The 21,060-nt window shown below is 26.8% G+C and overlaps 1 protein-coding gene across 1 annotated transcript; it reads right to left on the bottom strand.

The window, feature by feature from the left end:
- Positions 1 to 971: 971 nt before the first annotated feature.
- On the bottom strand, positions 972 to 19,576 carry LOC132938471 (PDZ domain-containing protein 2-like). The gene is made up of 6 exons (XM_061005323.1): positions 19,417 to 19,576; positions 3,522 to 3,688; positions 2,417 to 3,455; positions 1,815 to 2,353; positions 1,627 to 1,756; positions 972 to 1,549 (listed from the first exon to the last, which is right to left on the bottom strand). Exons 2-6 carry the CDS (start codon positions 3,673 to 3,675, stop codon positions 1,495 to 1,497), a joined length of 1,917 nt encoding a protein of 638 aa, XP_060861306.1. The 5' UTR covers positions 3,676 to 3,688; positions 19,417 to 19,576; the 3' UTR covers positions 972 to 1,494.
- Positions 19,577 to 21,060: the final 1,484 nt, after the last annotated feature.

The raw sequence follows: 21,060 nt of genomic DNA, 5'->3' as shown, positions 1-21,060 counted from the left end.
ATAACCTATTTACGTGGAGCTTTGTTTTAAATTTTCAATCCTTAGCCATAAAAGTAAAACATTTTATACATTTTTAACTACAAAATAATTAATAAATTATAAATTTGATAAATGTTGTCAAAATTTGAACTTTAAATGCTTATAAAAAAAAATTGTGCTTATGTATTTTTAATATTTTTCAACTGCTATTATAACGATATATCAGGAGCCTTATATTAAATTTTCACGCTTTTTTACCCAACAAAAAAATTTTTATTGATATTTATAGAAAAAAAAAACTAAAAAAATTGAAAACTGACAATGTCCGTAAACAGCTCAAAAAGAGTCAAAATATTTTCAAAATTGTATGGTGTATAGAAAATGCTAATATAAACATTCAGTCAAAATTTCATGTCCCTACGGTCATTTGTTTTAGAGTTACACAAAAAACCAAAATCGATTTTCTCAAAAACAGATTTTGCGTAAAAATTCACGTTTTTCCTTAATTTTTCTTTTGTTTTTCACGTCGCTTTTGAAAACTACTGTGAAATTTTTACTTTTGACCCCCCCAAAGTACCAACTATAGAAAAGTTACTGTTGAAGAAAATCCAAGCACTTTTACTGTCCTGAAAGGTGATGACAGACACAAAAATAAAAAAAAAAAAATAAAAAAAAAACACACATCATTGTAAAATCAATACATTCATCGCTTAGCTCAGAATCTAAAATTTAACACAAGATTGCTCAAAAGATTCTATAACAAAAAAAAAGTTTACCAGCAATTTATATTCATTATATTATATATGAGTGTTTGAATTTGACATTTTTACAATTTTGGATATTCACGAGTAAAATAAAGATTTTTTATAGGGACGACTTTATTATTAAGTTGTAATTAAAAAAAACAAATAAGTAGGATATTTGAAATTTTCAATAAATGTTTATTTTATATTCATGATAAACTTTTCAAAAAAATTGTTTCTTTATGAGATATTTATAGACATTTTCCGTTTTAAAATTTTATTAGTTTTTATTCTATAAATGTTGATGAACACTTTTGTTCTCTGGTAAAATATCTTGCAAATGTAATACAAAGTTCCTCATAAGTTGTTATTGTATCCATTTAAAAATATTAAAGGTACATTGCCACATAGGTATAATTTTTTTAAAAGCATTTGAAGTTCAAATTTAAACAAAATTCGTCAAAACACATTATTTACAAGCTATTTGTGGTTAAAAATGTATGAAAAGTTCAATTTATTATCTCAGGCTAAACAATTGAAATTCTAAAAACCAACTCACAATATTTGTCGAGTATACGATAATAGCAAGGGGTGGGGGCTAACTTCACATACATTTTTATGTCTTCTACCTCTCTAAAAAAAGAAATCCAAAATGTTTTACATCAACTGTATTATTAATAATTTATTAATAATACATAATATTAGTCTTAATTTATTTATTTTCGTATATCATATCACAGAATGTAATTTCAATAAATAATATTTAATATATTCAACGGTCTTTAACAACTTTGTCTAATTCATCGCAAGATTTAGATTTATTGCTCCTGTAAAAAATATAAATGACAAATTAAACAACATATGTGATTATGCTATAAAAACAAATAAATATTCTATGATTTACCTTTTGATGAGATCTCTTCGTCCAACTTCAATAACAATCTGGCCACATTTTACTTCTTTGAATAGCGCAATTGCTTGAGAATGTTTGAAACCATCCATACTTTTGCCATTTACGCTGATAATTTCATCACCTGTTAAATTTAATTAATCATATAAAAAATCAACAAGACTAATTTAGTTTTGGCATACCCTCTTTTAAGAGCTGTGATTCTGCTGCTTGACCTGTAGGAAAAATCGTTTTAACGAAAATCCCCATGCATCCTTTTGGAGAGTCAATTCCACCAACGATACTGAAACCTAAAGACTTATATCCTGGTCCTTTATGAAAAATTATCGTTTTTAGAGATATTGATAATGATCTAGGTCTTGGCAATCGAGGTAGTTGAGTATGTTTGGGTCGAGTTTGATCTAAATGCACAGAGAATTTACGCATTCCAGTCATCTTAGGTTTTTCCTCTAACTTGATTTCTGGCAAAGATGATTGTCTAGAATAAAGGGGCTCATTTACTTCTTCTGACTTTGCTGGGTATTTAGGAACAGTTGGGGGTTTTTGAATTAATAGAACTTGTTCTGTATTTGAGATTGGTTGGCATTTAGATCTAGAAACAACAAATTCTACGCTATACTTCGATGAACGCATTATCGATTCCACATCTTGACGCCTTAAACCCTTTACTCTGGTACCATTGATTTTTATTATTTCATCTTGGATATATAATTTACCATCCCTGAAAAAAATGACACAATACATTATTATTCTAAAAATACAGTATTAGAGTATTTCATCTTACCTAGCAGCTGGACCTGTCAAAGCTGTAATAATTAATGTACGAGTTCTCGAAGAAGAGTCTCGACACTCCACATTAACTCCAACATCTTCACCAAGGCGTTTGCTAAACCGTATGGTTTTCATCTCGGTATGTCGATCGTTTGGACCTATGCAGCTACTTTTTTTCAATAAAAACCTTTGATAAAGACTCATATTTCGTTCCGGTTTTTTACATTCATCACACATTAATGACGAGACCTCCACATTTGATCCAATTTTAAGTTCCTTAACATCACCTCTTCGTATTCCCATACGAACATTTTTTCTAGAAAATTCATCATTATCAACTGAAGACTGTGATTTAATTGACCCTCTGGGTGAGTCTCCACCATTTCTAGTCGAATCACTCTCATAACCACTTTCATCTGCTTTTATTACCACACGATTCTTTTCGTCCGTTTTATTTATCATAAACGTTTCACCAAAACTTGTATGTCTTCTCCTTCGGTTTTTAAGAGAAGAATTTTGATTTACACGATTTGTAGCTTGATTGAACACATTAAGAAGGTCTTCATAATTTAGAGTCTGAAGGTCATCAATACTCTTCGTTAATCCTAATACCTTTTTATTAGAAATAAGATATTCTAAAATGCACTGTTCTTCGAGAGGATTCTCATCAATGTTAACAGATAATGCTGTTCTTTTAATAGACATATTTTTGGGAGGAATTATTTTTATTTTTGAAGGGGTTTCCATGGCGTATAGATCCTCAAGACCTTTTTGACATTTTTCCTTTAGCCAATCTTGATCTTTTTCTTCTAAAGTTCTTGGTTCTTCAATACTTCTAATACTTTCTATTCTTGATAAACGTTTATTTTGGTTATTATGTAATTTATCAATGTAATTTTGATGCAATTCAATATTTTGATTATTTTTATCTTTCGTAGATATAGGTGACCATTGTCTCCTACGATTAGGAGAAACTTGGAGTATTTCAGAAGAATCACTTCTTTTTAACTGATCCCATTTTCTTCCAACTTTTTTACCCCAGGTTGCTAAACCTAACATATAATAGTACACAATTAAATTATAAACAATAATTAGATAAATGTTTGCGAAAAATTTACTTTTTTTGTGAGGTTTTGGTGAACCATTATCAGGTGTGGTACATCCTTTCGGAGTTGCATAGCCGGGCGATACATCTCTATGGTCCTGTTCAATAGGCGACAAACTAACAAGTTGAGGACTTGGATCAGAACAACGCCTTTTGAAAAGTCTCATGGTTTTATATCAGCTGAAAATTATATTATAAAATATATATTACGCATACATAAAAGAAACCTAACATGATCGTCTCGTGAACATTTTACAAATATAGGTAGGTACAGAGTAAAATACAATTATAATACGAGTAAACTCGTAAAGAAATTAAGTTCATTAACATTCGAGAAAATGAGATTTAAACCTGTTCTTTTTGATATTGCTGTATTGAAATATTTCTAAGTTTATGACCAAGAGAAATCTCATAGGAAAATTTATAGAATTTCCGTGCGGTTTAAAATGGAATGCGTTGGTTTAGTAATTAATTGTATTAATACATACTTCTACTTTCTATAACAAAGTTTGAACCTAAAGGTCCAAGATATATTATTCTAGTCTATAGGTTAATAAGTACCAATTAATATTTTACAATAGTAGTTTACATACATTATTATGATTTATGAATTAAATACCTAAATTAATATTTTAAAACATAATTTTAATGTTTTAGACTTAATAATAATTTCTGTTAATATAATATAACATAATATTTTCTTATATTCTAATTTTGTTTTTATCTATATATATATTCTCATACATTCATAAAAACGATTTGTAAGTTAAATTGGAATAAATTATAAGAAACATACGATTTACCGTTTTTAGATAGTTCAAACTTTGAAAATGTAAGTACATACTTACAACATGTTCCATAAATTAAACGTTAATTGTGAATTTCAGTTGCTCTAGTAAATTAATCAAATTTTTATATAACCTAATTAGGTTATAATATGACTGTATGAGTACCTAGCCTATGATATATACTTGTTTCATAGAACGAATTAATATACTTTTACTACTTTTACACTATATATATTTTATTACAAAAAATAAAACATATATGATACAAGTGACCATTTTAAAGTAGGGCAGATGTATAATTATATTTCAAAATCTTTCTAATGTTAAATTCACAATTGTCAATTATCTATTATGTAATTCCATCAATATATATTAAAATATAGATAGGTAAAAGATTTACATAGTATTCATAAGGTTAGATATATGATCACAATATAATATCTATAGTCATCGATTAAGTAACAGAATTGTATACACTATATTAAAATATAACTTGTTAACATTAAATTTAATGCAATTTACATTTGAATTATAAATATTCAGTTATGTTTAAAAAAATATAATCAGATTGATTTAATTAAATCTTGAATGACCTAGTGTTGAATATTTTAAAATGCAATACACGTCATAATAATAATAAATGTCAATTTTAAATAATATTTGTTATGTAGGTACGGGTTACGTACCTAAATCATAAGTCACAACACAAGCTTTAAAAAGGTTGAGCATAATTTACATTTGACTTTCAATTATTCACTTTGAATATCAGTCCATAAAACAAATAGTAACAATATGTTTACCACGTATAATTTATCTATGTATGTATAGAACGTAGCAATTAAAAATATTTTTAATACAACGAAAGTAGGTACAAATATGCATCTATAACTTATTGTAATGTTATACACTTGGACCTATATAATATAATATTTGTATTTATTTATCAAACATTATTTTTAAATACCTAGATGATATATTTTTTTATATACATTATAAGAATTTAAATACCTAAAATGATATACCTACCTACTCAATATATTTTTATTTAAAAATTATTTTAAAGTGTTTATGTTTTAATAATTGAATGACAGTAAAAACTAATAAATCTATTAAGTACCTAATAAAAAGATTTTTAGTTATTTATAAATTATAAAAATGATGTAATAAATTTTGATAGACTCACGTTGTTTGATACCTACTTCGATGTATTTACATACTTTATAAGTTTATAACCACATTATAGGTAAATGTATAATGGTATATTGGTAAACGTTGTTTACACGCCAGTTTGAAAGTTTGCCAAATGTATATTTTTGTAAATCACTGTCTGTGCTGAATCATGTACATTTGTTCATGCATTTTTACACATAATTGGCACCATAGCAGGCACGTTAAGCTACAGTAACTCGGTCGGGACTAAGCTTTTTGATTTTCACGGTAAAATCATTAGGAAATTATAACATAGGTACCTATATGGCATATATTTATTGTGTGCCTACACGCTCTGTATACTACTCATAATACTAATTTAACTATAACCCATTAAATGGAAATTATGTGATGGTACCTACAACATACGTATGACTATTATGACCCCGTGAGGAAAATGAATCCAAAATAATAAAAATAACTTGTATAATATATACTCGACAACATTAAAATCAATGACCTGGCAACATTTTCATTCGCATTATTATTATTGTTACTATCATCGTCAATCGTCATTATTGTTGTTAATACAATCATTGTGTCTATTATGATGTTTATTGAGTGTTAAGAAAAACTACGGAGATCTATGATGAAACGACGAATCGTTATAAGTTTATGATGTATAAGTATTATTTGTAACACGAGTTAATGTGGTATGTCGTTGTACTTGACCGCCCACTGAAAATAACTGAAAGAAGTCGTTTTATATAATATACAAATCGATTCGTAGGTACCTACACCTTATGCACAGGTGACCGGATAGGGGGCGACAAAAAAAAATAATAATAATAATAAAACCCACAGGTTAGACAGCGGAGACAAACAACTAACAAGCCATTTCGTTACTAATGTCAGTGGTACTTCCGTTAGGTTGAACATCTATTAGGCATACAGATATAAATATAAAATATATATTATGAAAATATACCTACATAGTTAATATAATAATATTATAGTCTGTTATAGCCATATAGGGATAGCTATTATATTATAAAAGAATAGCTGATAATGCCTAACATAGGTATTATAGGTACCTAGTAGATCTGTATAAATATTAAGTTATGTTTTATTTACCTATTTTAACTGTTTGTTTATAAATCAAGATAAGTTTTCGTCAAATTTCAAATGTAGTACCTACAAATAAAAGTATACCTACATAACATTGTGTTAAGCCACTGATCGTTCATTATCAACCATTTTATTTTAAAGATCATTTATTCATATAGTATTATTTTAACGAAAATCTTAGAGGTATCTATGTAATTATGAACATATTATAATATATTATTATGCATACACAACAATAGGTAATATTATTGTATATTTATTTCGATAAATTATATCGAAACTATTTACCTAACCCAATACAACTAAACTCGGTCAATTCTTACTTAGTCAGCAAAAAAATCGATTGCGGAATTATCTTTATGACTTCATTTATTCTTGCCATTATTATAAGTTGTTTATGCAATTAATTTATTATTTTAATAGATACATAATTAAAAATACCGTTTAATTTCGAATTATTTTCGATTTTATTAATGTATACATATTATTATACATTACTACCTATATTATATAAAAATGTTTTACTTAGTATTATAAAAAACTGTAATTAGTTCTAAATAAAATGCGTTTTGAATAACGTTGAATGGACACGGCCGGTTAACTGCGTGTTCTTTGCTTGGGAACAAACACCGGGCACCACACCTATATGCAGTTTTATAGGTACCTACTTCAACAGTGCCGTTTGACCAGAACAAGTACTGTTATAAGAGGCAAACTTAGAAAACTACTACAACCGGTTTTTGTTATAATATCATTATAAAAAGGCTACATACGTGACCCGCGGGAGAAGCCCATTCAGCAGGAATAATTCCGCACACTTCAATATTTACATAATATTATAGGTACCTACGTAGTAAAATATAATATTTAAAACACAAATAAACCAATCAAAATACACAAGAATAGTTAATTATCATTTATCAGAAATCAGAATTGATTTGTTATGAGTTACGACTTAACGAGTTACGACTTTTGATTTCTGAATTGATCACCTTTAATACTGAACTGCAGCTGATCCTAATCACAAAGTTTACTTAAACCTTCGGCTTGCATTACTATAAAAAAGCACTACACTATAGTAAAATTAATCACCTGATATTTGTACCGTCCGACACCAATAGTCACGACCAATATTCTACCCAGATGGCAGATACCCCCACTATTATTATTGTTCTAAATCATTAAGATTATTTTTTATTTACTTTTAATTATTATTAAAGTATACCTCAAAACACCATAATCAATTAGTATTACATTAACTATTAATACAAATATCATCATACTTATAATATATTATATATAATGGAAAACAAAATTAACATTTTAGAAGCTAACTAAAAAACTATAATATTTATAAACTATTTAAAAAAGTAAAAACGCTTAAAAATACAATAAAATAACTTTCTAGGTGTAATTGATTATAATACAAATAAAATATATTTATATCACTGCTTAATCTCTCCATGTTTATGACCTTGGCATAAAAAGTTACACGGTTAGACGCGCGGGGTACTTATATAATATATCCCAACTATAGCCTATAGGATATAAAAATACCTATTCTAAAAATGAAAATAAATAACGTCGGGTATACCTATATCTACGATCTGCTGTATTTTAAGTGTCGAGACTATACTTCATCATTGAGTAGCTAGTCACTGATCATTGTTGTAATGGACGTCAATTTGGATTTAATGACAAATCAATGTATAGTATGATCAACTGTTTACTGTCAGCCTACAAATGTTCTATTTTATTACATATTTATATTATTATTGGTAATTGATTTTTCTAATGGTAATACGGTAGGCCCGGTAAGGTTGAACTAAATTTTGCTAAAACAAGTCACATTTATAATATATTGGTAGGTAATTATTATGTTTTAATATAATGTGTTATAATATTAATAGATGTATTAACTTGTAAGTCAATAACGATGTACCGTAGGGCGTAGACCACACAAAATGGTTTTTAGAATTTTTGTGATTTTTACGTATTTAATAAAAATGTGAACTTTTAAACGATTGTTATTAAACGACTATGTATTTTCGATAGATTCCAATCGAGGTATGAACATATGAGGAGCTATGCAAGGCTGGGCAAGTTAATGATTTTTTTTAACTCAGTTAAGTTAAAAGTTAATACACACTTTTTGTTAACTTTTTATGAAGTTAAAAAAAAGTTAATTTGTTTATACAAGGTTAACGTACTTAATTTTTTTCCAACCCAAAACTAAATTATAGGCTATAGTATTTATACTTTATACAGTATTTCTATATAAGTTAGATTCGAATGATATACATTTAGAACTTAAAACAATTCACGGTAAATATTTTTTAACATGAAAATGAAATAGACTAAAATAGTGAAATATAATAAAATAAAAAACAAAATAAATTAACTTAATTTATTTCTTAAAATGAAAAATGAATTCGTTAATTTCACGTTAATTAAAAAAGAAATTTGGTAAGTTAACAGTTAAATTTCAAAGTTTTTACACTCAAAACAAAAATTGTCCATAAATAAACAACATACATAAATCAAGAAAAAATTACAAACAGTAGAAAATTAAAAATATCTATAAATATCACAAAAAGTAACAAAATATTTTGAAAATTATGAAATTTCTAGTAAAATTCACGGAGTTTGTCGTTTGCGCATCATTAGTACCACAGGTAAGAAATTTGGTAGGTCGTTTGCGCATCGCAAATTTTAACAATAGAAAGGTACCTACTACCTATTACCTATCTACCTATTAGTGATAATATAATATATTTAGATAATATTTATAATATGTAAATACTTTTGCAATTTATAACAAATCAACAAATCTATTCAGTAGATGATCAAATAATATTATATATTTTTTTTTTTTTTTTGGTAAATGTGAATATTAATTTTGTAATTTTTTTTTAAATATGAATTATGAATATTGACGATTATTTTTGTAAGTGTAAATAAAACCTGGTATACGTAATTTGGAATGCGCAATCGGCCTATAAAAAGGTTATTTGTAACAATAGCTAGGGAAAACTCCCTATGCCTTTTTAACAATAGCTATACGCAAACGGCCTATATAAAGGTTTTTTGTAACAATAGCGATCGGAAAATACCCTATGCCTTTTTTAACAATAGTGATGCGCAAACGGCCTACAAAAAAGGTCATTCATAACAATAGCGATGCGCAAACGTCCTACGCCCAAAATTCAGTGGTGGTCAAATGATTTTGTCATGGGTAGGGGGGGAGGTATGGCTGATCTTTTAACATCCACCATTTAATTATTAAAAATATTATAATTTATGGTTATCAGATCTTAAACATTGAAAAAAGTGGGTAAGTGGGTAACGTTCTGCTGTACATTAGGTGTCTAGAGAGTCACTGTAATGGATGTGTTCAATTTGAATTCAATGATATAAAATCATTTTATACGAAAAACGATTGTAAGCGTTAGCGTATAATATTACTAAGTAGGTATATTTTATGACAATATTATTGTGTTAAAGAAATTGATCTTATACTATTCGGCATAAGTAACTACAGTAGTACAGTAGGTTAAATTAATTTATGTCGTAAAAAATTGTATTTGATAATGTAAATGAGAGAATATTTTGAACAGAGTATATTATTTAAAATATACTGTATTTCATATATTTATCAGATTTTTTGGTTCAAGAATTAACTACTTTAACTTACGTAGATCCTTGTTTTAAATTTTCAATCGTTATTCCTTAGCTTTAAAATTGAATATTGAATACATAGGTATTTAACTTCAAAATAATTTATAAATTTTCAATATGATTAATTTTGTCAAAATTTGAACTTTAAATGCATATAAAAAAAACGAAAAAAGCATAGATAGCTCTATGTATTTTCAATATTTATGAACTAATATTGTAACAATGCGTGGGGAGTCTTGTATTAAATTTTTAAGCTTTTTGACCAAACGAAGAAAATATTATTGACATTTATAGAAAAAACACCAAAAAATAACATTTGGTGTAAATTTGAAGTATCCACGGTTATTCGTTTTTGAATTACAACAAAATAAGAAAATCATTCTATATTAGAATACGAGAATTTAAATTTCAAACGCTCATTAAAATAACATTTGATTGTTGGGAGACATTTTTTTTTATTGTTTAAAGTAGATAAATTTATAAGAAATCTTGTATTAAATTTTCAAATATAAAATATAAAAATGAAAATTTTTATGAATTTTTAACTCAAAATTATTTGCAAAATGTTCGTGAATTTCACGTAATTTGTAAAAATTTTAATTTTTTTTTTTAATGAGAAATTCTAATAAAAATTACTGTGGGTATAGGCTTCACTTTTTTTTTTGAATTTCTACTTACAAGAAATTATTTAAGTTTTTTGACCGAGCAAAATATTTTTTTTGACATTTATTAAAAAAAAAATAATATAAATAAAATATTCCAAATGTCTATAAACAGATTAATATTTATGGCGTATAGAAAATACTGATATAAACATTCAGTGGAAAATTCATGAACCTACGGTATTTTCTTAGAGTTATACCACAAACCAAAATCAATTTTGTTAAAAATTCCCGTTTTCCTTAATTGTTTTTGTTTTGCCTGCAATTTTGAATATACTAGGAATTTTAAATTTTTACGTCAAAAATTGAAAAATAATTTCGACTAGGTAGGTACTTATTGTGCATACACACAAAAAATTTAAAAAAAATTTTAAATACACATCTTTGGAAAATTAATACATTCATCGCTCCACTCAGGACCTTAAAAGCTAATTGGGCGGGGGGATCGATCCCCTTATCCCTCCAAAATTTAACCGCCACTGAGTAATTGCTAATACCTATTTGTTGAACATATGTCGAGTCTCTACAGTTAGGTATTTATTTTCAATTACAATAAAAACCAATCCGATTTTTCCGTAAAATTTCTCGTTTTTTCTTAGTTTTGTTTTGTTTTTCTGATTTATTTTTAAAAGCAACTAGCATTTTTATTTTGACCCCCGAAGTACTAATTAGATTCAATTTTCTACCAGAAACCACATTAAAAATAGAAAATCAAAGAATTTTTACTACCCTTAAAGGTGATGTCAGACACAGAGAAAAAAACATTAATAAAATATGTACCAATATACTATATTATTATTTTTTTATGGGTATACAAATTTAATATTTAAATTTCTTATAGAAATACTTACTGTAGTTATATTTTAAAGTAATATGAAAAGTAAAAACTATAATATGTCAAATATAGCCAATAGGTCACTACAAAAGATTTTAGTTAATTTTTTTTATCTAGTTTTAATATGTTATTTTTATTATAATAAATTATACACACATTAAAAATGTATAACTATATATTCTGTACACTGTTAATCAGATTATAAATAAACGAATCATCATGTTTACAAAGATTATATTACGACTTTAATAAATAACTAAAAAATATTATTTTAGTTGGCAAGTAACGTGGTAACAAAACTATAGTCTATTTTAATGACGTTTTTAAAAATATTTGATTTTAAAAATTACTGTACCTAATTTAGTATGATGCTATAAAAAATGATGATTATGTATAGATAATATAGGTTCCTAATATAATATTTCTTTTGATGTAAAAAACCTATGTATTTTCTCAATACGTTTTTGTTTTCTATTTATAATTTGAAAAACTTTAAGTTTTGGCTGTTAAAAAGAATACTTGCTATATTTTATAGTTGTACTTTTTTAGATTTTCACTTTTTCAACGGGAAACCAACATTTTTAGAAACTATTGATATAATTAGGTACTAATTAGTGTATTTTTAACACTAAACCAATCATTAACTACCTATACAAAAATAGTGGTTTGCCCAGGGCAGTTATTCTACGATTTTTTGCTCAACAATTCCACTTTAAGCAAAACGGTTACTTCTGCTTGATAAAATTAGAGGTAGTTACCTAACGCCTATTAAATTAGAAATAATATGGTTTAAAAATATTGTAACTAAAAAATAAAGTAACAACCTAAAAATGTAATATCGTTATAAGATTTAAAATATAACAATTAACAATTGTATGATTTATGACGCATAAATACCTATTTGAAATTATGTATTTTTGAGAAGGCCAATAGAGTACCTATTGAGTTGAACAAATTCATTGATTCTATTAAATAAGTATTACTATACAAAATTTTTTTTCCTCTAGTTATATTTATTTTTACTTAAGTAGTTAGGCATAAATAATATAGTGGATAATAGACAATAGTTAATTTAAATAAATATTACGTCAATGAAAATATATTGCGTTGTAGATATGTATTCATATCATCAACTATGACAGTTGTATACTATAATATTGCTATAGTTGATTGATTCATAAACATACCTATTAATACATTATAGATATTACTATATGTCTATCTGATCACCTATATATTAGTGTAATATTTTGTTATTATAAATAATAACTTTGGCATTTATGTGTTCAAACGGAGAAATAAAATATAAAAATCTTTAAAATTTCTTTTTTAATTTCTTTATATAGGTGATATAGACATTTCATAAACATTGGTCGTATTTTTGCTAAGTTTGCGTTTACGATGGCCGTCATCTGCGCGCATTAGAAAGATGTTGTCGTGTGCCCTAAAGGTTAAACGAACCGTATGTTGGGTAGTCACTAGTCACTTGCAGACATTATAATACTATTATATAACTATTGTATAAATATCACTAACAGAACGCTCTTAAAGAATACCATTTTTCATCATTGAGTAGGTATTCTTTATGTTGTTCCAAAACATATGTTATTGCAGTATTGCGAATTGCAATAAACGATAATACGAGAATACGACGTAAGTACCAAAAATGTAGCTCTAAATAATAATTGCATCACACCAATCATTGTATGTTACAACCCAACGGTTCTCAAACTGTGAGAAGCGAGAAGTTAAATTGTTTAAGCTGTATAAATTATGAACTATAATAAGTAGGTATTATAAATCACGAAAATAACCCAGAAACTGCAGTTCTACTGGACAACTTATCTAAGGCATATAATATATAGGCTCTCTACGTCATACCATTCCTATTTTCTATTAGATTTTATTTCTATTGTACCTATCAATTATCATGTTTGTTCGAACGATGGGTATTGTCATTTGTCATATATGTTATTATTATAAGATTATCGCGATACGATGACCATTCTCAAACTTCCTTCACAGGTCCAAAGAATAATACATTATTTATTAAATTGTATTTATTATATAAAACAAAGCATTTTTGCTGAAGCTATTTCACTTAACTAAATATCTTAAGATTTCCAATTTGAAATTAGTCCAAAGTTGTTTTAAGTTTTAATTATTATTTTAGGTCGAACCGACCATAACATTTAATATCTAGGTATAAGGTATATACAATCATATTCTTATTCTATTAATTGAATGACAATAGATAATTGTTTTAAAAACAAGTATTAGTTAATAATATATAATTAAAAAAATTAAAACAATACAATAAGCCAGTAGTTATTAAATATATTTGCATAATATAATAAAAAAAATTATAATCTAAAAGATACCTCTATTCCTAGTGAAACCAGAACGGTGAGAGAAGAGAATAATATATAAAATTTGAATATTTTTCACACGTTAGCTATAGGTAGGCTACTGGGACAAAAGGGTATCGTAGAAGTTTGAAGTATGAACAAAAAATATAGGCCATGTATCCATATATTATAAAGACGCATTCGTGGGATACTTTACGTCTCACACAAAGTAATTGGCCGGGGGTGATGAGGTTGACCCCCATTGACCTATATTTTATACTTTTATAGTTTTGTTTGGAAAATGGGCCTAAATATTTAATATACCTTGCACTCACCTCACTTGACTCAAATCAACACAAACCTGTGTATTAACATTATTTTTTTTATAAACCAACAAAGTCGAACAGAACTATTGCGTTTTTCATATAATATTTATAAAAGAAATAATAGTTTAGATATAATTGTAATATATTAATATAATAAGTAATCATTTATATATAAAGAATAAAATTAAATTGCAAATAGTTTTATAAAGTAGGTTACATTTTTCTAAAAAATATACCTAAATAATAACATACTATAGATTCCGTAAAAAATTAAAAATCAATTTTTGTAGAATATCGGGTGAGTTCAATACCTACTTAAAATAAAATAATTTTTAATGGAATAGGTACCCACTACCTACCTCATTCAAAACTTCTTTTCAATAGTTGTTTTATAACAATAGCTTACAGGCTACATCACACTAGTATAAACCCTTGTCCGTCCACCCCTGTCCATTTCACGTTTGGCTATCCCTGATGTGTATATTATATAGTATATAATATTAATATATATCTTACATCTATTATAGGATACATACAATTCCTAAACAAATTATTTGTAATGCGAGATATTTTTGTATATTTTGTTTACTAAAAAGCTTTGTTATCTATTAAATTATTATCGTGTGAGCACATTAATTATGTATAAATAAAAAAAAAAAGAAAAGCAGTATGCATTTTAATTTTTAATACGCCAGATGGTTTCTAAGAAATCAGTGTCCAATATAGATAAAACATAAATTAATTTAAGGTGTTGATGTGATTTTTTTTTTAAAAAAAATTCTCATTTTATCGGGGGATTCTATGAAATCTGATGCATGGCAGTTATCCATATGCTTGCTTACTCATAACGTTTTTCTTAATATGCTTCATTAATTCAATATAGTTACCCATTATACCCACATCTCGGGACTATATTATAACTTGGTCAATATATTATAATAGTTATAATCACTTAGCACTATTATTATATGTTTTAATATTTCATTCACATAGTATAAGTGTTCTGCAAACACACCCATTTATATACAAAAATAATAAGAACAAGCCTACAGGCCTTTATAGTATATAGGTACACGGTGGGATAGTTGTTCGCCTTGAGTATATTTCAGCAATATTTCAGATTTTATTATAACCATATTAATTAAACTGTACCCAATACCCATAATATACCTACGAGTTATTTTTCTCAATACAATCGTATAGGTAAGTTTAAACTAAAATATTATTTACTATAATATTGATAGGAAACCAATTATGAGCGGAACTTTGCTTACTATATTATAATGTTTATAATTTCATATTATGATGTTATTCAAATTTTAAGTGATCACAAAAAAAACATGAGTACATATTTTTTTCGATATGCATTAATTATATAGATAGAAAAGGTATGGGCGTATGGTATAATTAGTCTTGCAAATTGCATTACAATTTTTGTTACAGCTAACTGTTTTTTGGATACATTTCATAAAAGAATAAAAATGTTTAACGTTGCAGTTTTTGTAAACGTATTAAAAATATAGTTAAGTACATACTTGAACAGAGATTTAATAATTTAACTATATAGTTTATACTGTTTATAGTTATTAGTTATCATAGCTGTATACATGACGTAATATCGATAAATATAATTAGGAAAATATAAATAAAAACCAGATACCTAACTCCTTTACGGCTATACATAATATAGATAGGTAAGTACATTTAAACATAAAAGTTAATAATTTTTATTTTTACCGATTGGTTGTATAAGATACGGTGGATGGACACTATACATTTATATTTTATGATTATAATAACAATAGTAGTATCGGACTGACGGAATATAATTCAAAGAAAATAATAGAAACCTTGATAATTCGGTACGGACCATTGGTTTTATTGTATTAAATACCTAGCTCACATAACTATATCAATAACTTTGATGAGTGACAGTAATAAAACCTTATAGCAAAAGAGCTATGAATAAAACTAATTCATGTTGTGTTATAACCACGGTTTATGGAGAGCACTAGGTGGCTGATTTTATGTATATAGGCTCAGACAACTTATCTACCATTAAATTGTAATATACCTATTGGAGTGTTCAATAGGGATGAATAAAATGAATAAAATATCCATCCAATAGGTAATGATTAGGTCATAGGTTCCCAACCTACTGCCACTATTGCTTAGTTACTATTATTGTAATTGAAATATTATTATCAAAGCGTGAATTTTTGTGGCGAATTTATGTAATTCCTACACAAATAGAAAAAACTTAAATTACCTATATTATTTCTGACGTCAAAAAATGTATCCCTATATTTCCTACAAGAAAATCGCAACATTTTGATAGGTACTAAAACAAATTTCTTTCCACTTTCCACTTTCAGACAAGGAAATGTAATTGGTGAAGTTAAACATTTTTTGTTTTTGTGTTGCATAAAAAACGTTATTATTATTTTTTTTTTTTTACTTGAAATTATACAATAATCTATAATATATAAAAATAGTATAATAAACATAATTGATGTTTTTTTTATAATGTGGTGGCTTGAGGGAAGAACCAGCCAGTGAAGGCACTTCGGCGTGGATTTACAATTTATTTATGTTATTTCTGTCTTTAATTTATAAGGTCTCGGGGCTATTGTCAATTGAGTTTTCTGGGAGGGAAATGGTTCCCGGGGATGGAGATAGATAATAATTTTTTAACATGGGGGTAGGTGTGATTTTGAAGGCGATATCTGCATTTTGAGTAGGTAGTATAGCTTGGCTGTTTCAGTGACTTTAGGAAGGTATGGTTATTAATCCAACTTTTAACGAGCAACGAGTACCTACTGAATTCAACAAAATGGATTGTCCATATTATTTCACAGCATAAGTAATTGACTAATAAAGATAAGTCTGGATTGTTTAAATCAGGGATCTTCAACCCGTCTTGTCTAAATAATTGATGTTCACGGACACATTTTAAGCATATTTTTTTAATACAATTTTCCACTTGTTTTTGTTATGCGCATTGCGCAGTGCCCGTAAGAGTTTTAAAAAATAATAGGTGGCCCTTTACCTATTAAGGTTGAAGGCCTCTGGTTGAGCTTGAGATGATGTGATAATGTTATGTTTTGAAGTTATAACTTGTATGCACAGTAGGTACAGAAAGTAATGCATTTAATTTGCTCCATCTCCATGTAGGAACTTATACATGTGATCGTTTAACTGCTATAATGCTGTGTTTCGTGTGGGAACTTACCAAAACCCCGAATTGTTGATATGTTATAATTATACACTTCTACGTTATACCTAAATATATTACTCTAGCATCTAATTTATTCACAATAGTATAATACAATATATTATCCCTACTTTTTAGTATTTACTCTATGTAATTATTATTTTAAAATAAGCTTAAAATTGTTTTGATTTTATACTAAATAGAATTTATTGAATACATAATATTAAGTTAGTTAGGTAAATAGGGTACTATATAAAATATTTACTTAAATTATTATTTATTATTTAATATTATTTATCATGTACATAATACCTATATTATTTTTTATATAAGTAGTCTAGAAATCGTAGGTGTACACTGTACCCCTATAAATTATAAGTAAATATATTCATTATACATCAATTAAATTACGTACCTACCTATGATCGTAGGAATAATAATAGTTTTTTTTAATTTTGTAGTTATTTTAAATCAAAACTATTTTGATTACATTTTTAAATAAGATATAAAAAAATTAAGAAGGAACCGAATACTCTTTGTTATAAATATACATGTGACTATGTGTATTAATGTAATATAATATATCTAAACGACTAAACTATATGTCTACAATTTGTTTCGTCTTTGTTTGCACTATTTCCAAAAGGGATTTTTTTGTCAAGCTATATTTTTAATTATTTTCCTCTGCACTTATAAAACAGTTATGACAATCAACCTACCCATAGCCTGAACGTTACATTAATTTCTCACTTAAACATTTTCAAATCAGAGGCAGAAATTATGCAAAACGCCATATACAAATTAAATGCATAAGTGAGTAGGTACAATACTCATTGAAAATAGTTGAAACGTACTTAAAGATTTTTCCAACAAATAAAAAATATATTTCCCGCCCCGACCGAATCTAAAAGAATTCAAAAGGTTACGTTGAAGTACGTAATAATAATGTATACAATATAAACATATTTTCTAAAGAGGTACTTGCCGCAATTCAAGTCCTGCTATAATTGTTACCTACATGTAGATATTTTATATAGATACCTTACGTCCTTACTAAGCTAGGTAACTTTAATTTATTACTGTCATCTAACAAGTACCTACGTCATATCGTCATATTATACTCATACATACCATAATATATTAAAAAACAGCGCTAAAATGTTGTAGGATACGTGAGAAAACCGTGTGTTAGCTTATTCATCTCGCTCTCTTTACAGCATCATGATAATTGATAATATTATAATATTTCATTTTCGAATTCTATATGACATTGTATAACATTCTTTGATGGTTCTTGATACGTTTTATCTTTATACATCGAGAGAAACTATTGAGAAAATCGATGAATAAAACCCAATTAAAGTGCTATTTAGATAATTATCTAAAATTCCTATTTATTAGGTATTAAAAGAGTATTGCTACCCATGTGATTTTTTTGGAAAACTCCTGGTTTAATTTTATTCAAAAAAATTAGTACAGAAAAATACCTATTTATGGAATACAAATTAAAGGTACAACATACGAATTACGAGAAATTACGAAATAACTACATTCTATAATAAAGTAATTTTACTATAACAATACAAAATCAACGTCACAAAAATAATGCATTTTGCCAATTATTTACCCATCGTATATCTTAGTATACTTATGTATGATCCAAGTCTTAGTTACATTTAAAAGGAAAATATAAACATGTTTAAAATCTTTAAAGGTTTGGTTGCATTGTGAAAATGCAATTGAAATCATATTTTTTTTAAATAACTAAAAATTGACTTACCGTGTTATTCCATTTAATGACGAACGTATTAAAATGTAAATGAAAAAAATAAATACGAAAATACTACGCTAGCAGCAATTATTATACAAACTGAAAAACACACACAACAACAACAGACGTGCGCGCACGACTGAACAGAACAGACTAAATACTAAATAGAAAATATTATACCTGCTACTCAGTTGTTATACTCGAGCCGCACTAAACAGCTGCGGGCGGTCTGTCGTTAGTGCAACAGTAAAAATATACCTTGCACGGCCAATAGCCATTCCATAGACTGGTTTTTAACACTTTCGCGACATCCTCAGCCTAAGGGTATTTTTTCTACGTAATAATCGCAGAAAATAAAAGTCAATACGTATTAGTACGAGTGTACAACTTACTAATCGGGGGCCAATGGGCCATGACTGTTATGAGAATTGAGGAGTAAAAATACCTTTGGGTTTAAGTGTTTAACGATGCAATGGTTAAACTTTTGGAATTTTTTACAGTATATACTAGGAATAAACACGATCTAGATGTAACTCTACAATCGATCAGTGAATTGTTATTTGTTAGAGTTCCGGGATAAGATTATACATCCAATAATCGCTGTAAATACGTTATTAGAGCAGGTAATCGGAATAAAAATCCCCAGGAAAAAACATCCCCAGACAATAATATTAGTCGCAACCACATGCAAATGGTAGAACAAATATTTTTATACGTTAATTAGTATCTATAAATAATATTTTGTTTTAAATTACAATAATATATGTGTAATTCAATTTCCCTAAAAAAAAAAAACCCGGAAAAAATAACACTATAATAAAAATGATTTGTAAGTATAAATATAATAAAGTATAAATTTATAATACAATGTCAATAATATATAAATAAGAAAAGGTGGGTAAGTGGATGTCGCTCTGTTGTACAGTAGGTTACAAGTGGGTCACTGTAATGGATGGTGTTAAATTTGAATTCAATGATATAATATCATTGTATAAGAAAAATGATTTTGAGCGAAAACGGTCAGTCAGCCTATGATATTACTAAATATATTTGATGATATTATTGTGAATAAAGTAATTTATATATTTACCTATTTACGTGGAATCTTGTTTTAAATTTTCAATCCTTAGCTATAAAAGTTGATAATTTTATAAATTTTTAACCACAAAATAATATTATATTGATAAATTTTGTCAAAATTCAAACTTTATATGATTATAAAAAAATTGTACCAATGTATTTATAATATTTTTCAACTGCTATTGTAACAATATATCAGGAGCCTTGCATTACATTTTCACTCTTTTTTACCCAACAAATAAAATTTTATTGATATTTATAGAAAAAAAAACTAAAAAAATTGAAAACTGACAATGTTCGTAAACAGCTCAAAAAGAGTCAAAATATTTTCAAAATGTTATGGTGTATAGAAAATTAAAATATAAACATTCAGTAAAATGTTCATGTATCTACAGTTATTCGTTTTTGAATGACAATAAAATAATTAAATCGCTACATTAGAAATCGAGTAAATATCCAATACTGTAAAAATATGAATTTTAAACGCTCGTAAAAATTTAATTTGATTTGCTTGCATACAATTATAAAATGTTCAATTTTTATAGCTAAGGATTGAAAATTTAAAACAACGAT

The sequence above is a fragment of the Metopolophium dirhodum genome, chromosome 2 (assembly GCF_019925205.1).
Source record: "Metopolophium dirhodum isolate CAU chromosome 2, ASM1992520v1, whole genome shotgun sequence".
NCBI classification, from domain to species: Eukaryota; Metazoa; Arthropoda; class Insecta; order Hemiptera; family Aphididae; genus Metopolophium; species Metopolophium dirhodum.
Note: the sequence above shows the minus strand (reverse complement) of the source record. Positions and strands in the feature narration are given on the sequence as shown.

Excerpts from the sequence above, each read along its gene's own strand:
- LOC132938471 (XM_061005323.1), bottom strand. The coding sequence starts at position 3,675 with ATGAGACTTTTCAAAAGGCGTTGTTCTGATCCAAGTCCTCAACTTGTT. Across the intron at positions 2,354-2,416 it reads TTGACAGGTCCAGCTGCTAG|GGATGGTAAATTATATATCC; the intron begins GTAAGATGAAAT and ends CATTTTTTTCAG. Across the intron at positions 1,757-1,814 it reads ATCACAGCTCTTAAAAGAGG|GTGATGAAATTATCAGCGTA; the intron begins GTATGCCAAAAC and ends TAAATTTAACAG.